Genomic DNA, 25117 nt, shown 5'->3' with positions numbered 1-25117 from the left:
GGCCGCCCCCTCCGATCGCGGAGGGGGGCCCCGAGCCCCCGCCCACACCGCCGGGCATCATCTGCGGCTGCTGCTGGTGCTGCTGGTGCAGCTGGTGCACGTGAACGGGGCCCGGCACGGCGATCATCCCGGGCGGCACCGCGTAGGGCGGCGGGATGCCCGGCGGGCCGTACGCGTGGTGGTAGAACGGGGGGGGCGGCGGGGGCGGCGGGGGCGGGGGGGGGCGCCAGCGGGTGGTGGTGGTGGTGCTGGTGGTGCGAGGAGCTGGCGGCGGACGACCCGGCGGAGCTGCGGCGCGCCGAGTGCGCCGAGTGCGCCTCGCTGCCGGGGAAGGAGCGGACGCTGTCGGCGCGCTCGCGCCGCTGCGCCGTGCCGGCGCTGGACACGCCGCTGCGCGTGGACGCGCGGTCCGACTCGCTGCCGCTGCCGGCGCTCGAGCGGCCCTCGTTCGCGCCACCGCCGGCGGAACCGCTGCCGCCGATGCGGCGGTGGTCACGCTCCTTGCCCCCGCTGCGGTTTGAGCCGCTGCTGTGGCTTCCTGGTGGAGGAAAGGGCGAGAGAGAGAGGAGTAAGGGGGTGGGGAGAGTGGGGGGGGGGTGGGGAGAGTGTGGGGGGAGAGGGGGGTGGGGAGAGAGGGGGGGTGGGGAGAGAGTGGGGGGGGAGAGAGTGTGGGGGGAGAGAGTGGGGGGTGAGAGAAAGTGGGGGGGGGGGGGGGCGAGGAAGGTGAGTGCTTAATATAATGTCCAGTTGGTGAGCATCTGGCTCATTTGTTAGAGCTGAAAGACTCCCAAAGAAGGCCCTCATCCAGCAGCGGATGGACCACGGCCTCCCGTCCACACGGCGGTAGGGACTGGGCATAACCGGTGTTAGTGGGAATAATTTTTCGTGCTGGAGGAATCGGATGAGCTACAATGCTCTTCTTCACACACGTCCAGTAGGGGGCGGGATGTCAAGTCGACCGGCAGGTCACGCGCGGTGGGGTAAATCGTGGGTAACCCTACCTACCTCTCACAAGCCGCACACCGGCAAGCGTGGCCAAAGAGGCTGCCAAATAAAATACCCTCTCCCTCCGCAGAGGGGCTCTCTCCCTCTCTATCTCCCTCCCTCGCTCTCTTCTCTCCCTCCCTCTTCTCTCGCGCCCCTTCTCACCAGCGGTGGAGCGAGCAAATCAATCGCCGCGTGCCGGCACCGCCGCCGACTCACCCTCGCTGTGCTGGCTGGGCGCGGTGGCCACGGCGTAGGCGTATCCGGTGACCTCGTGGTAGCCGGGTGGGTAGGGAGAGTAGGCGTGCGGGTGGGCGGGCACGGCCGGGGCCGGGTAGTGGTGGAACGCGGCGCCGTAAGGGTGGCTCAGCGTGGCCCAGGGACCGCCCGCCGCCAGCGGGAGCGGCGCCAGCGTGTCCTGGTCCGACGAGATGCTGGCACAGTCGGGCTCCTGCAGGGTCAGCTTGCTGAGGTCTGATGGTGGAGGGGGGGGAGACAATGGGGAGGGAGTCGACAGGGGTGGAATGATGCGTGGCTAGGAGATGTTAACTACCTCGCCTGGTATGCAGGTCGTTAATTCGATCCCGACCCTGACGCCTGCTGAATATAATTGGAGTTTGCATATTCTCCCCGTGGTCGTGTGGATTTTTCTCCAGGTCCTCCGGTTTTTCCCTCCACATTTAGAAACATGCGTTTAAGAGTATTTGGCGAATATAAATTTGGACACTTCAAGCCACTTTGTTGAGCTATCATTTGTGGGCAGGTCGCTCCTAAAAAGAGCCACGCAGCTCGGTGGGTCTTACCTGGGAAAATAAAAATAGTTATGGCGAGAGCTGATGTGTCAGGGTTTTGGGGTGTGGGTTTGGTTGGTGAGGATGTGCTGCATTCAGGGGTAAAGAGGGACGGGGTTGGTGGGGGGGGTGTGGGGAGAGTCGGCAGTGAGCAATTACAGATAAGCGGTGAGCGTCATCGGGCAAGTACGTCTGTTGAACTTCTTTCGGAAGGTACGTCGCCAACCGCGCTAATCGGAGGTGCGGGGGAAGGACAACAAACTAAACACAACAAGCAGTTCTAAAGAAATGAGCAGCGAGGTCACACAACAACCGCCGTTCACCACTAAGTGGCGGTGATGTCACCACGGCGCTTGTGCCATGCTAGGTGCACTTTGAGGCCACGTGAAGTGTCGAAGGCCCACTGGCGGGAGGTCATGGTACGGACCCATGGGAATGAACGACTGTTGAGGCAAGTGCTGTTAGCGAGCACCTGTGAAGGCCGGAACGGCACATGAGAGTGTGGGTGGCCAGCACCACGCCCGGCTGCCTTTGTCTCCTTGGTGGCGAAGTTTTTTACACATTGCACCAGGTCCTCATTTGAGGCCAAGTCGACCTAGGGGAGGCCCAGGACTGGTTCAGATAATCGCCACTGACGTTGGTGGCCATAAGCAGGAATTGAACTTGGGTCGCCGGATTCATAGCATAACACACTAACCGCTGCACCACCGCTCCCACTACAACGCACACCATGTGCACACTAACACACACACTCGGCACCTGCGGTAAGGTCTCCAAAGATGTAGTAGCACTGCTCCGAGAAGGTGATCTTGTTGACCGTGTGCCGGATGAGGCCAGCCTGCAGCATGCGAGAGGCAAACTTCCTGGCGTCGCGCCGATCGGCAAAGCCCTCCACGTGGCTGAAGAGCCAGTCCACCACATCAGAGCCTGCACACGCACACACACGTCGTCATCATCATCATCAGCAGCCGTGGTCAATCCACCGCTGGGTTTACACGGTCCTGAAAAGTATCAATCTACCCGGCACACACGAGCTGATTTTATCACTCCATCCCCACAGTGGACGTCCTCTTGTGCCAGGGGTAGGTGCACTTTTGAGGTCACCTGAACTACCAAAAGCTCACAGATGGAAGATAAAGAGACTGAACCAGGTGTTATGGATTAACTGAGATGACTGGCAGATGCACCAGCTGTGCTCCCCACTTTACCAATTTACTGCGTTTCAGCCGCCCGGGCACTCTGCTCGTTGTTGTGAGCGTCGCTCCTCCGCCCTCCGCCGTTGCTGGATGGAGACTGCGTCCAACTGCCCAGTAGCGTCATTCACAAGCCTCGTCCACGGAGGCCGATCTTGACGCCGCTGGTACCGGTCATCGGCAAGTCCACTCGGCTCCACATCCTGCCGTACCACATCACTCCATCTCTTCTCTAGCCCGTGCCGCGTCCGTTTCGCCCCCTCTATCCGGCCAAACAGAAGCTGCTTGGGCACGCGGTGGTTGGGCAGTGTGGACCACGCGACCCGGCCCCTTCGACCCGGCCACCAACACGCTGGCACTCACCGATGAAGGCGTTCTGGATTTTGATCTTGAGCCACATGCGGTCGCGCACTTCCAGGCCGGACTCGGGCGCCGACATGGCCTTGGTGATGGTCACCATGTCCGTGTGCACGCTCAGCTGGTACTCGTCATAGCCTGCCGGGAGGAGAGGGGATTGGCGGGCACGGAGGGTCACGGAGGGCCACTGGTCACTAGCAGAGCCTTCAACGGAGCGGGAGGGGGGGGGGCGGTAACACGTTCACAATTTGTTGCAGAGGTTCACGGTTAGAATCCGGCAGGCCACCCCTGGTTATTGCAGCGCTTGCGAGTGAACTGTGAAGTCCGACGCACCGTTTGCTTGGCGGGGGCACGTTTAAACGTTTAAGATCCCCGTGACGCCGCCGGCAAGGGCCGGGATAACACACAGCAGCACGGCAGGCGAATGCTCACTCGCAGGCAAGTGCTGGTATCCTGCCACAAAGGGACAGCTGCCACCAAGGGTGCCCCCTTTGAATGTACAGTGATGAGGCGCTTTGAGTGGCCAACACATTTAAATGCTAAACAAAATTCCACAAACCCCATTACCACGCCCATACCCAACCCACATTAAACCTGCGCCACTGTAAGCCCAACAGTAACCACAGAGTGATGTGTAGTAGTCCCAGGGTGAGCCCCGTAGTGAGCCCAGAGTGATGTGTAGTAGTCCCAGGGTGAGCCCCGTAGTAAGCCCAGGGTAAGCCCCATAGTGAGCCCAGGGTGACCCGTGCAGTGACCCCTGAGTGACCCGTGCAGTGACCCCAGGGTGAGAGCTGTAGTGACCTCTTGGGGACTCACGCTCGGACTCAGGTACAGAGGAGGTGAGCGAGGAGCTGCCGGAGGTCACGGTGCTCATCGAGTGGCTGGGCGGGTAGCGGGGGAACGTGCCCGTCATGGCCGCCGCCTGGGACACCCACACGGCCGGGTCGATGGGACGCACCGGCTCGTCTGGAAATGCGCACACACACACACACACGCACATTAACATACACGCATTCAAGTACACACACGCACATTAACATACACGCATGCAAGTACACACACGCACATTAACATACACGCATTAAAGTACACAACAACAACAACCGCCATTCGCCACTAAGTGGCAGTGACGTCACCACGACGCTTGTGCCAGGCCATGTGCACCTTGAGGCCACGTGAAGTGTCGAACGCCCGCTGGCAGGAGGTCACGGGGCAGACCCAGGTGCCACGGGTCGACTGACCGAGATGACTGGCTGATGCACCACCTGTGCCCCCTACTGTACCAACTTGCTGTGCTTTAGCCACCCGGCGCTCCGCTCGTTGTTGTGAGCGTCGCTCCTCCGCCCTCCGTTGTTGTTGGAGGGCGACTGCCTCCAACTGCCCAGTAGCGTCCTTCACGAGCCTCCTCCACTGAGGCCGATCTTGACACCGCTGGTACCAGTCATCGGCAAGTCCACTCAGCTCCACGTCCTCCTGTACCACATCACTCCATCTCTTCTCTAGCCCGTGCCGCGCCCGTTTAGCCCCCTCGATCCGGCCGAACAAAAGCTGTTTAGGCATGCGGTGGCTGGGCATGCGGGCTACATGACCCAGCCAACGCAGCCTTGCCTGCCGGAGGAGCTCACTGATGGGACTTTGCCCAGATCTTTCAAGCACTTGTGAGCTCCTCACACAATCCAGCCTGGTTAAACCCAGGATGGATCTTAGGCAGGCCAGCCTAAATGTTTCCAACCGGCGAAGATGCTCCACTAGGGGGGTCCACGTTTCGCAAGCGTAGAGAAGGGAGGGAATGACCGTGGCCGAGAAGACCCGAAGCTTCGTGCGGAGCGACAGACCAGGTAGCTTCCACACAGCGTTACGCAACCGATGAAAAGATATTGCCGCTCGACTGATTCAGAGTGAGACCTCTGCTGATAAACTGGAGCCGGTCATAAGCACACTGCCCAGGTATGGGAAACTCTCCACTCTCTCCACAACTGCCCCATCACCAATTGGGAGTTGTGGGGGTGGAGTGTCCGATGGTACAAAATACCCAGGCAGGTGCTTAGTTTTGGTGGGGCTGATGGTAAGGCCCCACCTCTTAGTGGCACGCTCCAGTCTCAGCAGCAGCGTCTCCAACTCCTCTTCTGAATGAGCAGCTATTACCAAATCATGGGCATACATAACGTGGTTGACCAATAGGGAGCCATCCCTTGATCGCACCCGGGCGTCGATCAGCCTCCCATTATATCTGTACCAAATGGAAATTCCCCCGGTACAGCTATTGAAGGCTTCACGAACTACGCAGTCGAAATAGATGTTAAATAATGTGGGAGCCAGTGGACATCCCTGTCGCACCCCAAGGTGTACAGGGAAAGGCTCCGACTCCCGGCCACGTAGTTTTACCCGGGCCCGCTCACCATCATGAAGGTCCTTAATGATCGTGAGCAGAGGGTCAGGGACTCCGAAAGCACGAAGAACAACCCAGAGCCCAGTCCTACTGATGGTATCATAGGCCTTGACCAGGTCAATAAAGCAGAGATGTAGGTCTTTTTGGAATTCCCTACACCTCTGCTGTAGCAGACGGACAAAAAATATGGCATCTGTGCAGGACCGCCCTTTCCTGAAACCGCATTGGGGCTCCGCAAGCATCTCCTCAGCGTGCCTAGCAAGGCGATGTTGAATAATCCTTGCCAGGACCTTACCCGGCACACTGAGGAGTGAGATGCCCCTGTAGTTGTTACAGTCGGTACGGTCCCCCTTCTTAAAGAGGGGGACCACCAGGGCATCCTTCCAGTCCTGCGGAACCCGTCCAGTGGTCCAGACTGTTGTTATGATGTCATATAGGGCAGTCTGTGCACAAACGCCACCCTCCCTCAGCATTTCGCTTGGGAGATCATCTCTGCCCGGTGCCTTCCCTGGTCTCAGACTCCGGATCGCCCTCAGTACTTCCTCAACAGCTGGTACCTCAGCCAGCCACTCACAGGGGGTGACCTCTTCCAATATTTGAGGCACCGCAGCCTCAGCAGGGTTATCCCCACTTTGTGCCATAATGTTTTCCTGGCTGAGAGATTTTCCCTCCCCCAGGACCTCACAGAAATGCTCAGCAAATCTGCAAACCTGTTCCTGGGGGTCGGAGATTGGATCACCGTTTTTTCCTCTAATGATGGTAATAGGTGTGGCGCTGCAGGTTACTTTTTTGATGGAGTTAAATAGTGATTTGTGATCGCGGGCCACTGAGGCAGACTCCATCTCCTCAGCAACCCGCGACCACCACCCATCCTTACAGCACCTTACGGCTCTCCGAACCTCCGAGCGAAGGCTGCGGTAAACCTCCTCATTCTCTTAAAGTACACACACGCACATTAACATACACGCATTCAAGTACACACACGCACATAACATACACGCATGCAAGTACACACAGGCACATAACATACACGCATGCAAGTACACACACGCACAATAACATACACGCATGTAAGTACACACACGCGTGCGAGTATATACACATACACACGTGTACGTATGTGTACACACACACAAACATGTATAAAGAAAGACAAAGATCCCCCAGTTTAGCCTTAACAGACTGTTGGGGCAAGCGCTGTTAGCGAGTAGTACCTATGAAGGCCGGCACGGCACTGAGTTGACCTAGGGGAGGCCCGTGACCGGTTCGGATAATGGCCACTGCTGTTGTTGGCCGCGAGCGGGAATCGAACTCACTCGGTCTGTGTGCGCGTGTCGACTCACTCGGTCTGTGTGTGCGTGTCGACTCACTCGGTCTGTGTGTGTGTCGACTTACTGCGTGGGATGGTGAAGTAGCTGCGGGGAGTTGGGTCCCAGCACTTGGCCACGGTGAGGCTGATGGGCCTGGCGACACCACGGGTTTGTCCGTTCAGACACAAACACACACAATTGTAAATGCACATGGCATAGGTAAGTGTGTGTGTGTGCGCGTGCGTGCATGGGGAGCGGTAGTGTAGCGGTTGGTGCGCTGCGCTACGAACCCGGCGACCCGAGTTCGATTCCCGCTCATGGCCACCAACACCGGTGACGATTATCTGAACCAGTCCTGGGCCTCCCCTAGGTCGATTCAGCCTCAAATGAGTACCCGGTGCGGTGTGTAAACATCGCCACAAGGGAGACAAAGGCGGCCGGGCGTGGTGCTAGCCACCCACCCCCTCGTGTGCAGCAGTGCCTTACTTCATAGGTACTCGCTAACAGTAATTGCCCCTACAGTCTAGTAAGGCTACACGGGGGGAGCTGTCGTTTGGGGGCATGTGTACGACACAAGCATGTCCCTGCGGACGTACGCGTTTGTGAGTAGAGAATATGCACAAGCAACTAATTTGTTGTCCATCCTCCCCGCACCTCCGATTAGCACGGCTGGCCAGGTACGGTGCGAAAGAAATTCAACATACGTACATAGTTTGTTCAATCAGTGATTTCCCGTCCATCGTGCCGACTTGGCAGTTCCAATGACCGCCGCTAGACTCACGAGCTAGCCGTGCACGCAGGACGCATCGTCTGCGCCGTGTTCTGGGCCTCGTTGGTGCCCCCCCCCACCAACTCTCTGAAGCTGTTCGGCCATCTTCTGCAGGTGGCCTGGCCCCACGCGGTTCTCCTGAGCCCAGATGGAAGAGTCTCCGCTACTCGGGATCTCATCCCCTTAGCAGCCATATATGACCTGAGCCTACTGGCAGAAGATGCATGACCTGAGTCTACTGGCAGCAAGTATATGACCTGAGTCGACTGAGTGCATGGCTTGAGTCTAATGGCGACTACCGATCTCATCTTGGCAGCCACCGCAGTCATGTGGTGGAGTGCTGCGGTGCAATGCTCGCGCGCGTGTAACACGGCACACGCGTGTAAACGCCGTCACTCACCCGGGCTTGTGCACCACTTCCCGAAGCACACGGACCGCGTCGTCATTGCTCAAGTTCTCAAAGCTCACCTCGTTAACCTGCGCAGAAAGAAATGCATCATCAGCGTGAGCCAAGGACAACCCACCGCTGCGCGGCCAAAGCGCCCTAAGTCATGAAGCGTTGATTTTAAAAGGGCGGTGCAGTGAAGAGGATGAGGTCGCACGAGCCTGGTGGTGATTTATGAACGGGAATCCCAAGCGCCCGCATCAATCAGCACGTGGAGCGAGTGCCAATTTGGAATCGACACAAATTGAGCGTAAACGTTGCCTGCGAGGCAACGGGGCGGAAGCGGGCAGTACGAACGTCGTTGACAAAACAAATGAGATGGGCAGCAAAAGAAAATAACGACGCAGGCCGATCCGTGAGGTTTGTCACGTGAACAAAACGCAGCCTATGAGTTACTACTCCAGCACGCAAGTGTGTGGGAGAGTAAAGAATCATAATTTAAATGTGTAAACCGCCCTTAAGCAATCGTTTTCAGGAAACCCCCAACGTTTGCAATTCGAGTACGGACACAATCACATTTACGCGATCTAACCCGAAAAAAAAACTTTATTATGGACACTATTGGTGGCGAAAGCCTACCAACTACTCCACCTACGACGTGTTAAATAGTTACATTTTATTTATCGTCGCCATCCCGGCCCGGCTAGCCATGGCAGACTCTGCCCACCCCACCTTACCCCCAACCTCCCTCCGCCCCCCCACCCCCCACAGCACCTGCAGCAGCATGTCGCCGGGCTCAATGCGCCCGTCGGCTGCAACAGCACCGCCTTTCATGATGGAGCCGATGTAGATGCCGCCGTCTCCACGCTCGTTGCTCTGCCCCACGATGCTGATGCCCAGGAAGTTGTACTTCTCTGCAAACGACACGAGGAGTGGGAGGGGGGGTTGGGTCCTTCGTTCACTGGTGGAGGGAGGGGACTCGTGCAACGTGACAAAGCAGCAGTAGCAGTAGGAGCAGCAGCAGCAGTAACAGCAGCAGTAGCAGCAGAAGCAGCTGTAGCAGAAGCAGCAGAAGCAGCAGATGCAGCAGAAGCAGCAGAAGCAGCAGTAGTAGCAGAAACAGCAGTAGTATCAGCAGCAGCAGAAACAGCAGCAGCAGCAGTAGCAGCAGCAGCAGATGCAGCAGCTCGTGGGCGGCAGGGTTCGTGGCGGCGGCGGCGCAGCGCCCACGCTGACGCCACGCAGCAACAAGCGGCCTGCGTTCGATTCCAGACTCGGGCGACTTTCTCCGCGGAGTTTGTGTGTCTGTATCTTAGTATGTTCTCCCCCTGTTCTGCAAGGGGTTTTCCTCTGGGTAAGTCCCATTGGCAAACACAAAACACAACGCGACTGGTAATAGACCAAAAACCTCGCAGTGCTGAAATAAAAAACCACTACCTGCAAACAACTCAAATGGGATCAGACAAATCAGCACTCCCCACCCCCCTCCTACTGCAGAAAGAAAACTTGGCAGCAAAAGAGGAATGAGACTCAGTGAAGCTCTCCTGGACAAATTAGCGGAGTAGTAGGAGTAATAATGACAAAAATACATCACATCCCAATCCCATTCCATTGCTCTGCTGCAATCTCGTACCAAGGTGTACACATTTAGAAATGTGGACTGACACTATTTAGGATTATTGTGCTGCTATGTAAATGTCCAAATGATGAGCCACTTTTTGTTGAGCTTTTGTGATAGCCAGGTTGCTTCTGAAAAATACGTGAATACCTTCAGTGGGCTTTGCTTGGTAGGATGGGGATGTTTCGATTTAAAGCTTTCGTGACTGCAGGGATTCATATTCTTGGTTCTTTCAATAAAGTCACGTAGAAGGGAAATAATATAATATTAAAAACCGCCACTTTTTTCAAATTTTCTTGCTGTGGTTTTCACACCTGATGACGATTGCTTGTGTTGCAATCAAAACGTTGTGAGAATTTTATTGTTGTATTTTTATTATTTTATTATTTCCCTTCTACGGGATGGGGATGGTTTAGTTTTATTTGGAAGTGTTTGGGCGATTTGTTTACCGTTCTTGTACTTTGCACTCCTATCGTATTTTTCTACTGTTTGTTGTTGTAACATTCTTACTCCGTGCCCCGAATGGACATCTGTGAAAAAGAGTTTGATAGCTTATTAGATTCCTCCTGCAGTATCAATATTCTGATAGCGATAGTCCTGTCAGCAGGGGGCGATGTTTGCCATGCCAGTTTTTTTAACCAAATTCCGTAACTCGCGAGCACATTTATGGGATTTGGCAAAAAATGTGTACCGTGGCGACTCACGAGGCCTACGGCCCTTAATCGAATAACCTCCACTCTGAAGCAGCCAAGGCGTTTGTTAACCATGAATCCCGCAGTGTTAACCGGGCCAGCCACTGGCTTGAACCCACAAGCAGCGTACGTGCCACAAAGGGTGGCTTCATGGCTCGACTTGAGAACCCCGTTTCGCCACGGGCAGCGGCTAAGATGCCAGACTGGAACCGCCCCCCCACCCGTCCACCCCCCCCACCCTATACCCCACCACCCGGGGAGTCTGGGTCACTTGTCGCGTTCTCCCTCTCTGCCAACGCACCCATGTTGAGCGTCACGGTGATGATGTTGAGCGACATGGTGGAGTCCGTGATGCTGCTGAACGAAGAAGCCTGGGGAAACAGACGCACGGCGGCACGGGGGGAGGGGGGGGGCACAAGTCGGTAAATGTAAGAAGCGGGGGCAGCCCTAGACTCAAACACTGCATTAGTGTTTACCCAAGACTCAGACAGCCCTAGCCCAGACTCAAACAGAGCCCTAGCCCAGACACAGCCCTAGCCCAGACTCAGACACTGCCTGCCCTAGCCCAGACTCAGACACTGCCTGCCCTAGCCCAGACTCAGACACTGCCTGCCCTAGCCCAGACTCAGACAGAGCCGTAGCCACTGTCCTAGACTTAACCCTGGACTCAAGACACAGCCCTAACCCAGACATAGCCCTAGTCTTAACTAGCGTTGAAATTTATCAAACCATGGAATAGCAATGAGACAAAGAGTTTTCTCATGGAACATGAAATGTCATGGAACATGAAATGGAGTCGTTGGATGTAAAATGGAGTCATGGGATACATGAAATGGAGTCATGGGATATGAAATGGAGTTGTGGGACACATGAAATGGAGTTGTGGGATACATGAAATGGAGTCATGGGATACGTAAAATGGAGTAATGGGACACATGAAATGGAGTTGTGGGATACATGAAATGGAGTCATGGGATGCATAAAATGGAGTCGTTGGACATGAAATGGAGTCATGAGATACATGAAATGGAGCCGTGAAACACATGAATTGAGTCATTTGACACGTGAAATGTTGTTGTGGGATACATGAAATGGAGTCATGGGACACATGAAATGGGGTTATGGGATGCATAAAATGGAGTGGTTGGACGTGAAATGGAGTCATTGGCCACATGAAATGAAGTCATGGGACACGTGAAATGAAGTCATGCGATATATGAACTGGATTCATGGAACATGAAATGGAGTCGTGGGGCATGAAATGGAGTTGTTGAACGTGAAATGGAGTCATGGGATACATGAAATGGAGTCATGGGATAAATAAAATGGAGTCATGGGATACATGAAATGGAGTCATGGGATACATAAAATGGAGTCATGGAATACATGAAATGGAGTCATGGGATACATGAAATGGAGTCGTGGGACATGAAATGGAGTCATGGGATATGACATGGAGTCATGGGACACATGAAATTAAGTCTTGGGATATGTAAAATGGAGTCATGGGATACATGAAATGAAGTCATGGGAAACATGAATTGGAGTCATGCGACACATGAAATGGAGTCATGGGATATATGAACTGGAGTTATGGGGGAGAAATGGAGTCGTGGGACATGAAATGGAGTCGAAGGACATGAAATGGAGTCATGGGAAACATGAATTGGAGTCATGGGACACTTGAAATGGAGTCGAGGGACATGAAATGGAGCAGTGAAATACATGAAATGGAGTAATTTGACACGTGAATTGTTGCCGTGGGATTCATAAAATAGAGTCATTGGATACATGAAATTTAGTCGTTGGACGTGAAATGGAGTCATGGGATACATAAAATGGAGTCGTGGGATACATGAAATTGAGTTATGGGATACGTAAAATGGAGTCATTGGACGTGAAATGGAGTAGTGGGACACATGAAATGGAGTCATGGGATACATGAACTGGAGTCATGGGATACATGAAATGAAGTCATGGGCCACATGAAATGGAATCATGGGACACATGAAATGGAGTCATGCGATACATGAACTGGAGACATGGAACATGAAATGGAGTCGTTGGACATGAAATGGCGTCGTTGGACGTGAAATGGAGTCATGGGATACATGAAATGGAGTCATAGAATGCATAAAATAGAGTGGTTGGATATGAAATGGAGTCATGGGATACATGAAATGGAGTCGTGGGATACGTGAAATGGAGCCGTGAAACACATGAAATGAAGTCATTTGACACGTGAAATGTTGTCGTGGGATACATGAAATGGAGTCATGGGACACATGAACTGGAGTTATGGGACATTAAATGGAGTCGTGGGACATAACATAGAGTCCTGGGATACGTAAAATGGAGTCTTGGGATACATGAAATGGAGACATGGAATACATGAAATGGAGTCATGGATGCACAAAATGGAGTCGTAGGACATGAACTGGAGTCATGGGACACATGAAATGGAGTCGTGGGACATGAAATAGAGTCAAGGTACACATGAAATGGAGTCATGAGGTACATGAACTGGAGTCGTGGGACATGAAATGGAGTTGTGGGATACATGAAATGGAGTTGTGGGATACATAAAATGGAGTCGTGGGATACATGAAATGGAGCAGTGAAACACATGAAATGGAGTGATTTGACACGTGAATTGTTGTCGTGGGATTCATGAAATGAAGTCATTGGATACATGAAATGGAGTCATTGGACGTGAAATGGAGTCATGAAAACATAAATGGAGTCGTTGGATACATGAAATGGAGTCATGGGACAAATTAAATGGAGTCATGGAATACATGAAATGGAGTCGTGGGGCATAAAATGGAGTCGTTGGACATGAAATGGAGTCATGGGATACATGAAATAGCGTCGTGGGATACATGAAATGGAGCCGTGAAACACATGAAATTAAGTCATTTGACACGTGAAATGTTGTCGTGGGATACATGAAATGGAGTCATGGGACACATGAACTGGAGTTATGGGACATTAAATGGAGTCGTGGGACATAAAATGGAGTCCTGGGATACGTAAAATGGAGTCATGGGATACATGAAATGGAGACATGGAATACATGAAATGGAGTCATGGATGCATGAAATGGAGTCGTGGGACATGAACTGGAGTCATGGGACACATGAAATGGAGTCTTGGGACACATGAAATGGAGTGGTGGGACATGAAATAGAGTCACGGTACACATGAAATGGAGTCATGAGGTACATGAACTGGAGTCGTGGGACGTAAAATGGAGTTGTGGGATACATGAAATGGAGTCATGGGATACATGAAATGGAGTCATGGGATACATGAAATGGAGTCGTGGGGTATGAAATGGAGTTGTGGGACGTGAACTGGAGTCATGGGACACATGAAATGGAGTCGTGGGACATGAAAAATAGTCACGGTACACATGAAATGGAGTCATGAGGTACATGAACTGGAGTCGTGGGACGTGAAATGGAGTTGTGGGATACATGAAATGGAGTTGTGGGATACATAAAATGGAGTCGTGGGACGTGAAATGGAGTTGTGGGACATGAAATAGAGTCACGGTACACATGAAATGGAGTCATGAGGTACATGAACTGGAGTCGTGGGACATGAAATGGAGTTGTGGGACGTGAACTGGAGTCATGGGACACATGAAATGGAGTCGTGGGACATGAAATAGAGTCACGATACACATGAAATGGAGTCATGAGGTACATGAACTGGAGTCGTGGGACATGAAATGGAGTTGTGGGATACATAAAATGGAGTCGTGGGATACATGAAATGGAGCAGTGAAACACATGAAATGGAGTGATTTGACACGTGAATTGTTGTCGTGGGATTCATGAAATGGAGTCATTGGATACATGAAATGGAGTCATTGGACGTGAAATGGAGTCATGAAAACATAAATGGAGTCGTTGGATACATGAAATGGAGTCATGGGACAAATTAAATGGAGTCATGGAATACATGAAATGGAGTCGTGGGGCATAAAATGGAGTCGTTGGACATGAAATGGAGTCATGGGATACATGAAATAGCGTCGTGGGATACATGAAATGGAGCCGTGAAACACATGAAATTAAGTCATTTGACACGTGAAATGTTGTCGTGGGATACATGAAATGGAGTCATGGGACACATGAACTGGAGTTATGGGACATTAAATGGAGTCGTGGGACATAAAATGGAGTCCTGGGATACGTAAAATGGAGTCATGGGATACATGAAATGGAGACATGGAATACATGAAATGGAGTCATGGATGCATGAAATGGAGTCGTGGGACATGAACTGGAGTCATGGGACACATGAAATGGAGTCTTGGGACACATGAAATGGAGTGGTGGGACATGAAATAGAGTCACGGTACACATGAAATGGAGTCATGAGGTACATGAACTGGAGTCGTGGGACGTAAAATGGAGTTGTGGGATACATGAAATGGAGTCATGGGATACATGAAATGGAGTCATGGGATACATGAAATGGAGTCGTGGGACACATGAAATGGAGTTGTGGGATACATAAAATGGAGTAGTGGGATACATGAAATGGAGCAGTGAAACACATGAAATGGAGTGATTTGACACGTGAATTGTTGTCGTGGGATTCATGAAATGGAGTCATTGGATACATGAAATGGAGTCGTTGGACGTGAAATGGAGCCATGAAAACATAAATGGAGTAGTTGGATACATGAAATGGAGTCATGGGATACTTGAAATGGAGTAGTGGGATACATAAAATGGAGTCGTTGGACATGAAATGGAGTCATAGGACACATAAAATGGAGTCATGGGATACATAAAATGGAGTCATTGGACGTGAAATGGAGTCGTGGGATACATGAAATGGAGTCACGGAACACATGAAATGGAGTCATGAGGTACATGAACTGGAGTCGTGGGACGTGCAATGGAGTCGTGGGACGTGAAATGGAGTTGTGGAATACATGAAACGGAGTAGTGAAACACATGAAATGGAGTAATTTGACAAGTGAAATGGAGTCATGGGAAACATGAAATGAAGTCATGGGATTCGTGAAATGGAATCATGGGATTCATGAAATGGAGTTGTGGGATACATAACATGGGAGTCATGGGAAACATGAATTGGAGTCATGGGATATATAAAATGGAATCGTTGGACGTGAAATGGAGTTGTGGGAGACATGAAATGGAGTCATGGGACACATGAACTGGAGCCGTGGGACGTGAAATGGAGTTGGACGTGAAATGGAGTCATGGGATACATGAAATGGAGTCATGGAATTCGTGAAATGGGGATATGGGATGCATAAAATGGAGTGGATGGACGTGAAATTTAGTCATGGGATACATGAAATGGAGTCATGGGATACATAAAATGGAGTCATGGGACACGTGAAATGGAGTCGTAGGATACATGAAATGGAGTCGTGGGGCATGAAATGGAGTAATTTGACAAGTGAAATGTTGTCATGGGATTCATGAATTGGAGTCATGGGATACATGAAATGGGAGTCGTGGGGCATGTAATGGAGTCATGGAATCCATGAAATTGGGTTATGGGATGCATAAAATGGAGTGGTTGGACGTGAAATTGAGTCGTGGGATACATAAAATGGAGCCATGGGATGCATAAAATGGACTCATGGGACACATGAAATGGAGTCATGGGATACATACAATGGAGTCGTTGGACATGAAATGGAGTCATGGGATGCATAAAATGGAGTCAAGGGACACATGAAATTGAGTCATGGGACACATGAAATGGAGTCATGGGACACATGAAATGGAGTCATGGGATACATAAAATGGAGTCGTTGGATGTGAAATGGAGTCATGGGATACATGAAATGGAGTCATGCGACACGTGAAATGGAGTCGTGGGATACATAAAATGGAGTCGTTGGATGTGAAATGGAGTCATGGGATACATGAAATGGAGAAGTGGGGCATAAAATGGAGTCATGGGATACATGAAATGGAGTCATGGGATACATGAAATGGAGAAGTGGGGCATGAAATGGAGTCATGGGATACATGAAATGGAGTCATGCGACACGTGAAATGGAGTCGTGGGATACATGAAATGGAGTCGTAGGATACATGAAATGGAGTCGTGGGGCATGAAATGGTGTGATTTGACAAGTGAAATGTTGTCATGAGATTCATGAATTGGAGTCGTGGGATACATACAATTGAGTCATGGGGTACATGAAATGGGAGTCGTGGGACATGTAATGGAGTCATGAAATCCATTAAATTGGGTTATGGGATGCATAAAATGGAGTGGTTGGACGTGAAATTGAGTCGTGGGATACATGAAATGGAGTCATGAGGTACATGAACTGGAGTCGTGGGACATGAAATGGAGTTGTGGGACGTGAACTGGAGTCATGGGACACATGAAATGGAGTCGTGAGGTACATGAACTGGAGTCGTGGGACGTAAAATGGAGTTGTGGGATACATGAAATGGAGTCATGGGATACATGAAATGGAGTCATGGGATACATGAAATGGAGTCGTGGGGTATGAAATGGAGTTGTGGGACACATGAAATGGAGTTGTGGGATACATAAAATGGAGTAGTGGGATACATGAAATGGAGCAGTGAAACACATGAAATGGAGTGATTTGACACGTGAATTGTTGTCGTGGGATTCATGAAATGGAGTCATTGGATACATGAAATGGAGTCGTTGGACGTGAAATGGAGCCATGAAAACATAAATGGAGTAGTTGGATACATGAAATGGAGTCATGGGATACTTGAAATGGAGTAGTGGGATACATAAAATGGAGTCGTTGGACATGAAATGGAGTCATAGGACACATAAAATGGAGTCATGGGATACATAAAATGGAGTCATTGGACGTGAAATGGAGTCGTGGGATACATGAAATGGAGTCACGGAACACATGAAATGGAGTCATGAGGTACATGAACTGGAGTCGTGGGACGTGCAATGGAGTCGTGGGACGTGAAATGGAGTTGTGGAATACATGAAAGGAAGTAGTGAAACACATGAAATGGAGTAATTTGACAAGTGAAATGGAGTCATGGGAAACATGAAATGAAGTCATGGGATTCGTGAAATGGAATCATGGGATTCATGAAATGGAGTTGTGGGATACATAACATGGGAGTCATGGGAAACATGAATTGGAGTCATGGGATATATAAAATGGAATCGTTGGACGTGAAATGGAGTTGTGGGAGACATGAAATGGAGTCATGGGACACATGAACTGGAGCCGTGGGACGTGAAATGGAGTCGTGGGATACATGAAATGGAGTCGTGGGATACATGAAATGGCGTTGGACGTGAAATGGAGTCATGAGATACATGCAATGGAGTCATGGGATACATGAAATGGAGTCATGGGACATGAAATGGAGTTGGACGTGAAATGGAGTCATGGGATACATGAAATGGAGTCATGGAATTCGTGAAATGGGGATATGGGATGCATAAAATGGAGTGGATGGACGTGAAATTTAGTCATGGGATACATGAAATGGAGTCATGGGATACATAAAATGGAGTCATGGGACACGTGAAATGGAGTCGTAGGATACATGAAATGGAGTCGTGGGGCATGAAATGGAGTAATTTGACAAGTGAAATGTTGTCATGGGATTCATGAATTGGAGTCATGGGATACATGAAATGGGAGTCGTGGGGCATGTAATGGAGTCATGGAATCCATGAAATTGGGTTATGGGATGCATAAAATGGAGTGGTTGGACGTGAAATTGAGTCGTGGGATACATAAAATGGAGCCATGGGATGCATAAAATGGACTCATGGGACACATGAAATGGAGTCATGGGATACATAAAATGGAGTCGTTGGACATGAAATGGAGTCATGGGATGCATAAAATGGAGTCAAGGGACACATGAAATTGAGTCATGGGACACATGAAATGGAGTCATGGGACACATGAAATGGAGTCATGGGACACATGAAATGGAGTCATGGGACACATGAAATGGAGTCATGGGATGCATAAAATGGAGTCAAGGGACACATGAAATTGAGTCATGGGACACATGAAATGGAGTCATGGGACACATGAAATGGAGTCATGGGACACATGAAATGGAGTCGTTGGATGTGAAATGGAGTCATGGGATACATGAAATGGAGTCGTGGAGCATGAAATGGAGTCATGGGATACATGAAATGGAGTCATGGGATACATGAAATGGAGAAGTGGGGCATGAAATGGAGTCGTGGGACGTGAAATGGAGTCATGGGATACATGAAATGGAGAAGTGGGGCATGAAATGGAGTCATGGGATACATGAAATGGAGTCATGGGATACATGAAATGGAGAAGTGGGGCATGAAATGGAGTCATGGGATACATGAAATGGAGTCATGCGACACGTGAAATGGAGTCGTGGGATACATGAAATGGAGTCGTAGGATACATGAAATGGAGTCGTGGGGCATGAAATGGTGTGATTTGACAAGTGAAATGTTGTCATGAGATTCATGAATTGGAGTCGTGGGATACATACAATTGAGTCATGGGGTACATGAAATGGGAGTCGTGGGACATGTAATGGAGTCATGAAATCCATTAAATTGGGTTATGGGATGCATAAAATGGAGTGGTTGGACGTGAAATTGAGTCGTGGGATACATGAAATGGAGCCATGGGATACATAAAATGAAGTCATGGGATACATAAAATGGAGTCATGGGACACATTAAATGGAGTCGTGGGATACATAAAATGGAGTCGTTGGACATGAAATGCAGTCATGGGATGCATAAAATGAAGTCATGGGACACATGAAATGTAGTCGTGGGATACATAAAATGGAGTCGTTGGACATAAAATGGAGTCATGGGATGCATAAAATGAAGTCATGGGACACATAAAATGGAGTCATGGGATACATAAAATGGAGCCATGGGACACATAAAATGGAGTCATGGGATAAATAAAATGGAGTCGTGGGATGCATAAAATGGAGTCATGGGACACATGAAATGGAGTCATGGGACACATGAAATGGAGTCGTTGGACATGAAATGGAGTCATGGGACACATGAAATGGAGCCATGGAATACATAAAATGGTGTAGATGGATGTGAAATGGAGTCGTGCGACACGTGAAATGGAGCCATGGGACACATAAAATGGAGTCATGGGACACATGAAATGGAGTCGTTGGACATGAAATGGAGTCATGGGACACATAAAATGGAGTCATGGGATACATAAAATGGAGTCGTTGGACGTGAAATGGAGTTATGCGACACGTGAAATGGAGTCGTGGGATACATAAAATGGAGTCGTAGGATACATGAAATGGAGCAGTGAAACACATGAAATGGAGTAATTTGACAAATGAAATGTTTTCATGGGATTCATGAAATGGAGTGATAGGACACATGAAATGGAGTCATGAGATACATGAACTGGAGTCATTGGACATGAAAAGGAGTCGTGGGACATGAAATAGAGTCCTGGGATACATGAAATGGAGTAAATTGACACATGAAATGGAGTCGTTGAATACATGAAATAGAGTTGTGGGATACATGAAATTGAGTCAATGGACACATGAAATGAAGTCGTGGGACATGAAATGGAGTCATGGGAAATGGAATGGAGTCGTGGGACATGGAATGGAGCCGTGGGATACATGAAATGGAGTCATGGGACACAAGAAATGAAACCGTGTGATATGAAATCGCGGTTGGCTTGTGTCCTGCATGCCGCGCGTTTCCGCCAGGCCTGGTCGAAGCCCGGCCGAGACGTGGGAGAGAGCAACCCACCCGGTCCATCTCCTGCATGCGGTGCTTCCTCCGCCGGCGACGGTGGCGCTTAAGAAGCCGCGAGGAGCCCGTCTGCTCGGTGGACGTGCTGAACCTAGATGGAGCACGCACACAGGCACGGGCCGGCGGTTACACGGGGACAGCAGCAGCAGCAGCAGTCATCACGATGGGAGCAGGGTGGCGAGCAGGGTGGCCAGCAGGCAAGAGCCGCGGCTACTGGACAGTCATCTAGATAGATGGCTGCAGTTACGTGCTATGAACGAGGGACAAAGCCCGAAACGTTGCCTGTTACATATATTTCCTTTGAAGGCCACGGTGTCATTGACGAAAGCGCCGAGTTCAAAAAAAATTCATGATAAATATATATACACGTGGCATATATCGCTTGGTTTGACACACAGCTCAGAGACGGGGAGATTAATGAAGGAAATGGAACAAGTGCTGAACGGCTCACGAAGAAGGACGAAGAGAGGTCCGCTCGGAACGACTCTGAGAATGAGAGAGGGGGAACGCGTGGATTGCGCAGCAGGTCGATGACATACGTTTAACTCAAGCAGCGTTGAGGGTCGCTGCGATGGCTAGGAGATGTTAACTACCTCGCCTGGAGCCTTATCTGGTAAAATGAACAAGAATAGTTTCGTTTTTATAGTTTATAGTTTTTAGTGGCCTGCAAGGGTTGAGGCCCGATGGAGGAGATTAGCGGTAAGAGTGGCAGTTGAGCAAAGGATATCGGCCGTGGAAACTGAGAGATTAAATCGGCTCGCGTGTAGGTGCTGGGTGGATTGTCGCTTCGCGGGATCGTGAGAGATATTCGACATCTTGGGGAGAGGCCTTCATCCAGCAGTGGATTGATAACAGTTGATGGCGATTATTAACTTGTTGGAGGCCCAAAACTTCCAGTAGCCAGCAACAAACTATTTTTTTTATGTTTTATTTTACCAGGTAAGGGCCACTGAGCTGTGGAGCTCTTTTTCAGAAGTGACCTGGCTATCACAAATGACAGCCCAACGAAGTGGCTCATCACATGGAAATGTATAGCAGCCAAATACTCTAAATGCGTGACGTTCTAAATGCGGACGTGAAAACCAGGGGAACCGGAGAAATATCCTCGCGACCACGGGGAGACATGCAAACACCAAATATACAGCAGGCGTCAGGATCGGGGATCGAACCCACGACTTCTATACCAGGCGAGGGAGTTAACATCTCACCACCGTGGCAGAAAACAGCACCACCCACGTTGTATTGGATAAAAGAGTGCAAAAAAGGACGGCGGGAGTAAATTGTTCAGTGGAACCGAAGACATCCGGCAGAGTTGACGAACAACAGCGATTGGCCGGCCGAGCAAAACGCGTTACGTCGTGCCAATGTCATCGGTCACGGCCCCGCACGCCAACGTCGGCCCAACGTTGCGGTGCGTGTGTGCATGCGTGCTGGGGCGAGCGGGGCCCCTCCCGGGCGTCGCTCACCGGCTGGCGTTGTCGTCGTCCTCGTCCTCCTCCGAGTCGAAAGCGCTAGTCTCCTCCAGCTCGCTGCTCACCACGCTCGACGCGTCGTACGCGTGCTGGTGAGGCGCCGCTGGCGCCGCGTGGTGGTGGTGGTGGTGGGGAGCCGCCACTGCATGGTGAGGGGGGGCGTGGTGAGGGTGCTGCGGCGCGTGCAGCGGCCGGCCTGGCACGGGCTTCACCAGCCCATTCGGCCTCGGTCCTGTGGTGAAAACATCAACAATGTCATCGATGACAATGTCAAAGATGACGACGATAATCCTGGTTGTTTTAAGTTAGGCCACGATGATCTGGCATTAATTTGTGTTGTAAAGGCCCTCCACCACCCGACACGGCCAAACATCGGAGGGTCTCAATGACACGGATTGTTTCCAAATCGTTACGTGGCCTAACCAAAAGATCTCTTGCAATATTGGCTGCGGTGTGCGTTATCTTAAAACCTGTTTTCGTTTTCTCCAGATTTTCATCCCAATTGTGCAATCAGCTTCGCGTCGTGAGATGGATCCATTCAGAAAACTCGCAGAGCACCACGAGCCCCCCCCCCCCCCCCCCCCCAATTCGTGTTCAGCCCACGGAAGCGGATATCGCAGAGTTACCTTCAAAGTGCAGTGCAGCGAAACCCCCCCCCCCCACCGTTGTTCTGTGCTTGTACATTTCTGCGTCTACGCCCCCCCGCCTTCACCAACCCGGACAAAGACAGAGATACGGACGGGCGGACGGAGCTAATGCAGCAACGCTGTCACCCTGAGCAGGAAAGGCGCCGCCATCCGACGCTGCCGCTAATCCTGCGCCTGCTGCGGCGTCCCACGAGGCCGCTCTGAGCCTGCAGGCGCACGCGGGCCAGAGCAGCACGGTGGAGGCGGGGGGTTGGTGGAGCAGCTGTTGAGCGTGACCACCAGCGTGACCCCGCCCGAGTGACCCCCAGTGACAGGGTGGAGGAGGGTGGCGGTGGGCGGCGGCTGCTCATGTCGGAGCATCCTCCAACGATCCGTCCGTCCATCCCTGCTCGGAATAATCCGGCAGTTCTGAATGAATGCAGTGGTGTCGGTGACGTGGTGGGGAGGGGGGGCGGGAATTGGCAGGACGGCTCGAGATGCGAGATTCACGCGCACCTGTGTGCTCATGCCGAGGATCCCGGTCTCTCCGCGACCGTCTCTCGCTCCGCGCCGACAGCACCGACTCCGTGTCTGTGGCCTGGTCCAGGCTTTCCTGGCTGCCGGCGGGGTTGGGGCTGAGACATGCAAACAAGAACTGAGATGTGCCGTGTACCCCTTTAACGGGCTGTTGGGTGTTGGTGAGCGCCTGTGAAAGCTGGCACGGAACGCAGGAGGGTGGTGTGGCCAGCACCACAACAGATTTTGGCGACGATGATGATGATGATGATAATAATCATGGTGAAGATAACAATAATGATGAAGTTGAGAGGTACGGTGGATGTGGTGTGCTGGGTGCAGAAATGTTTAAAAGGGTTGATCGTAGACCGGAGTAAGTGGCATGTGACGAGCATCCACAGCTTACTGCAAAAGGTATACTGAATGTGGTGTGCCGAGTGTGGAAATATGTCACAGACATGAACAGACCTGGCTGAAATTAAGCCCTCGTCTCACAGAGACACCCACTGGCTGACACAGAGACCCACAGACACCCATAAAAGACTTACATAAACTCACACAAGAGACACGATCTTATCGAGACCCCGTAGACTCACGAAGAGATGCAGTCTCACGCATAGGCTTAATTCAGTCGCTGAATACAGATGAATATTTTCTGGGTTGCTGGTATAGCCTGGAGCGGTGGTTCTTAACCTTATTTTGCTACTGCTGCACTTCCCCTTGTTGAATTTTAATTCAAACGAGTAACCCCCTTGGCCTGACCCAACATGGTCCTGAGAAAATAAATGTACAAATAATGAACATCAACATTTTGTCCATCTTGAGAGGAATCATCCTAACAAGTTAGTAACTGCAAGCGAATAAAAAAATGTCAACAGACGCTCTGCGTGCGTGATGTCATTTGCCAGCGCTCGCTGGTTGCTCTTGGAAACCAACATTGCTTACGATCAATGAGTTTAGAAAGGTCTTCTATATCATTGTAGGTTTCCAAATGGTTTAAAAATGTTATCGTAGTTAGATTAATACGCGATCGCTCACCAATGCCTTTCACGTACAATATAATTTCGCATGTTTATAAATCACCTTGCGTAACACACACCCCCCTGGTTGAGAAACCACCGGTCTAGACTACGTGAGCGGAATGATTAAGCTCCTCAGCCTAACAGCGAGAGTGTATAGTGGACGCGGTGTCCCAGGTGGGGGTCTTACTGGAAGGAGGGTGGCCGCGAGTCTCCTATACCGCCTGTCCGCTCCAGCGGCGGGGGCAGCTCCGCCTTGGGCTCCGAGCACTGCGAGCCGGTCTCCGAGGGGTCGGCGGCCACCAGCTGATGAGCACAAGGCAAGCAGTTCATTCACGAGGTTTGACGATTTTAAAACAAAAACAAAAAAAACTACACAATTTTTTTTACTGACCTATTACGTAGCGAACCTGGCTATCACAAATCATAGCTCAACGAAGTGGCTCACGTGGACATTTATAGCAGCCAAATACTCTTAAACACGTGACGTTGATTCTAAATGTGGAGGGAAAAACCAGAGGACCCGGAGAAGAATCGACGCAACCACGGGGAGAACATGCAGAATCCAAATAAACAGCAGCAGGCGTCAGGGTTGGGATCGAACCCACGACGCCGGTATACCAGGCGAGGTAGTTAACAAAAAATACACGAGGTGCAATCATTGCGCGTACGCCTGGACGCATCTGCCCTCTTATGAGCATTAATAATAGTGGCTTATCGTCACGTAGAAATTTAAAGCAGCCAAATAATCTAAACGCGTGATGTTGATTCTAAATGTGGAGGAAAAAAACCAGAGGACCCAGAGTAAAATCCACGTGACCATGGGGAAAGAGACACAGCAAACTCCAAATAAACAGCAGGCAGTAGGTTCGGGATCGAACCCACGACCTCCTGTATACAAGGCAAGGTAGTTAACAAACACGAGGTGCAATCATCGCGTGTAAGCCTGGACATTGTTACGCTTTCCAACCACGCATTTGCCCTCTTATGAGCATTAATAACAATATTGATATTCCAACTCAAAAAATGCTTTTACATCGCACCTCAAACATTCCAAGGGCACCCCCCAGTGGCAGCTGTCCCCGTGCGGCACGAGGTACATAGCACCTGGCCTGCAAGTGGCCATTGGTCTGCCAGGAGTGAGGGAGAGAGGCGATTGATGTTGTGTGTGATCCAAATCGAGGGGATTTGCTGGGTTTTT

General features: G+C 50.8%; 1 protein-coding gene across 1 annotated transcript in view; it reads right to left on the bottom strand.

Moving 5' to 3' along the window:
- Positions 1–25117, bottom strand: part of LOC144945112 (segment polarity protein dishevelled homolog DVL-3-like) — a 66918-nt gene that overhangs the window by 3067 nt on the left and 38734 nt on the right. Inside the window, 14 exon segments of the mRNA XM_078873378.1 lie at positions 2–229; positions 231–538; positions 1204–1458; positions 2535–2702; positions 3332–3463; positions 4127–4291; positions 7110–7177; positions 8194–8270; positions 8953–9092; positions 10790–10859; positions 20281–20374; positions 21750–21987; positions 22898–23016; positions 24107–24222. Coding sequence (XP_078729504.1) covers positions 2–229; positions 231–538; positions 1204–1458; positions 2535–2702; positions 3332–3463; positions 4127–4291; positions 7110–7177; positions 8194–8270; positions 8953–9092; positions 10790–10859; positions 20281–20374; positions 21750–21987; positions 22898–23016; positions 24107–24222 — 2178 coding nt within the window.

This window comes from Lampetra fluviatilis, chromosome 36, assembly GCF_964198595.1.
Source record: "Lampetra fluviatilis chromosome 36, kcLamFluv1.1, whole genome shotgun sequence".
In the NCBI taxonomy this organism is placed as follows: Eukaryota; Metazoa; Chordata; class Hyperoartia; order Petromyzontiformes; family Petromyzontidae; genus Lampetra; species Lampetra fluviatilis.
The sequence above is the reverse complement of the archived record's forward strand: the minus strand, read 5'-3'. Positions and strand labels throughout refer to the sequence as shown.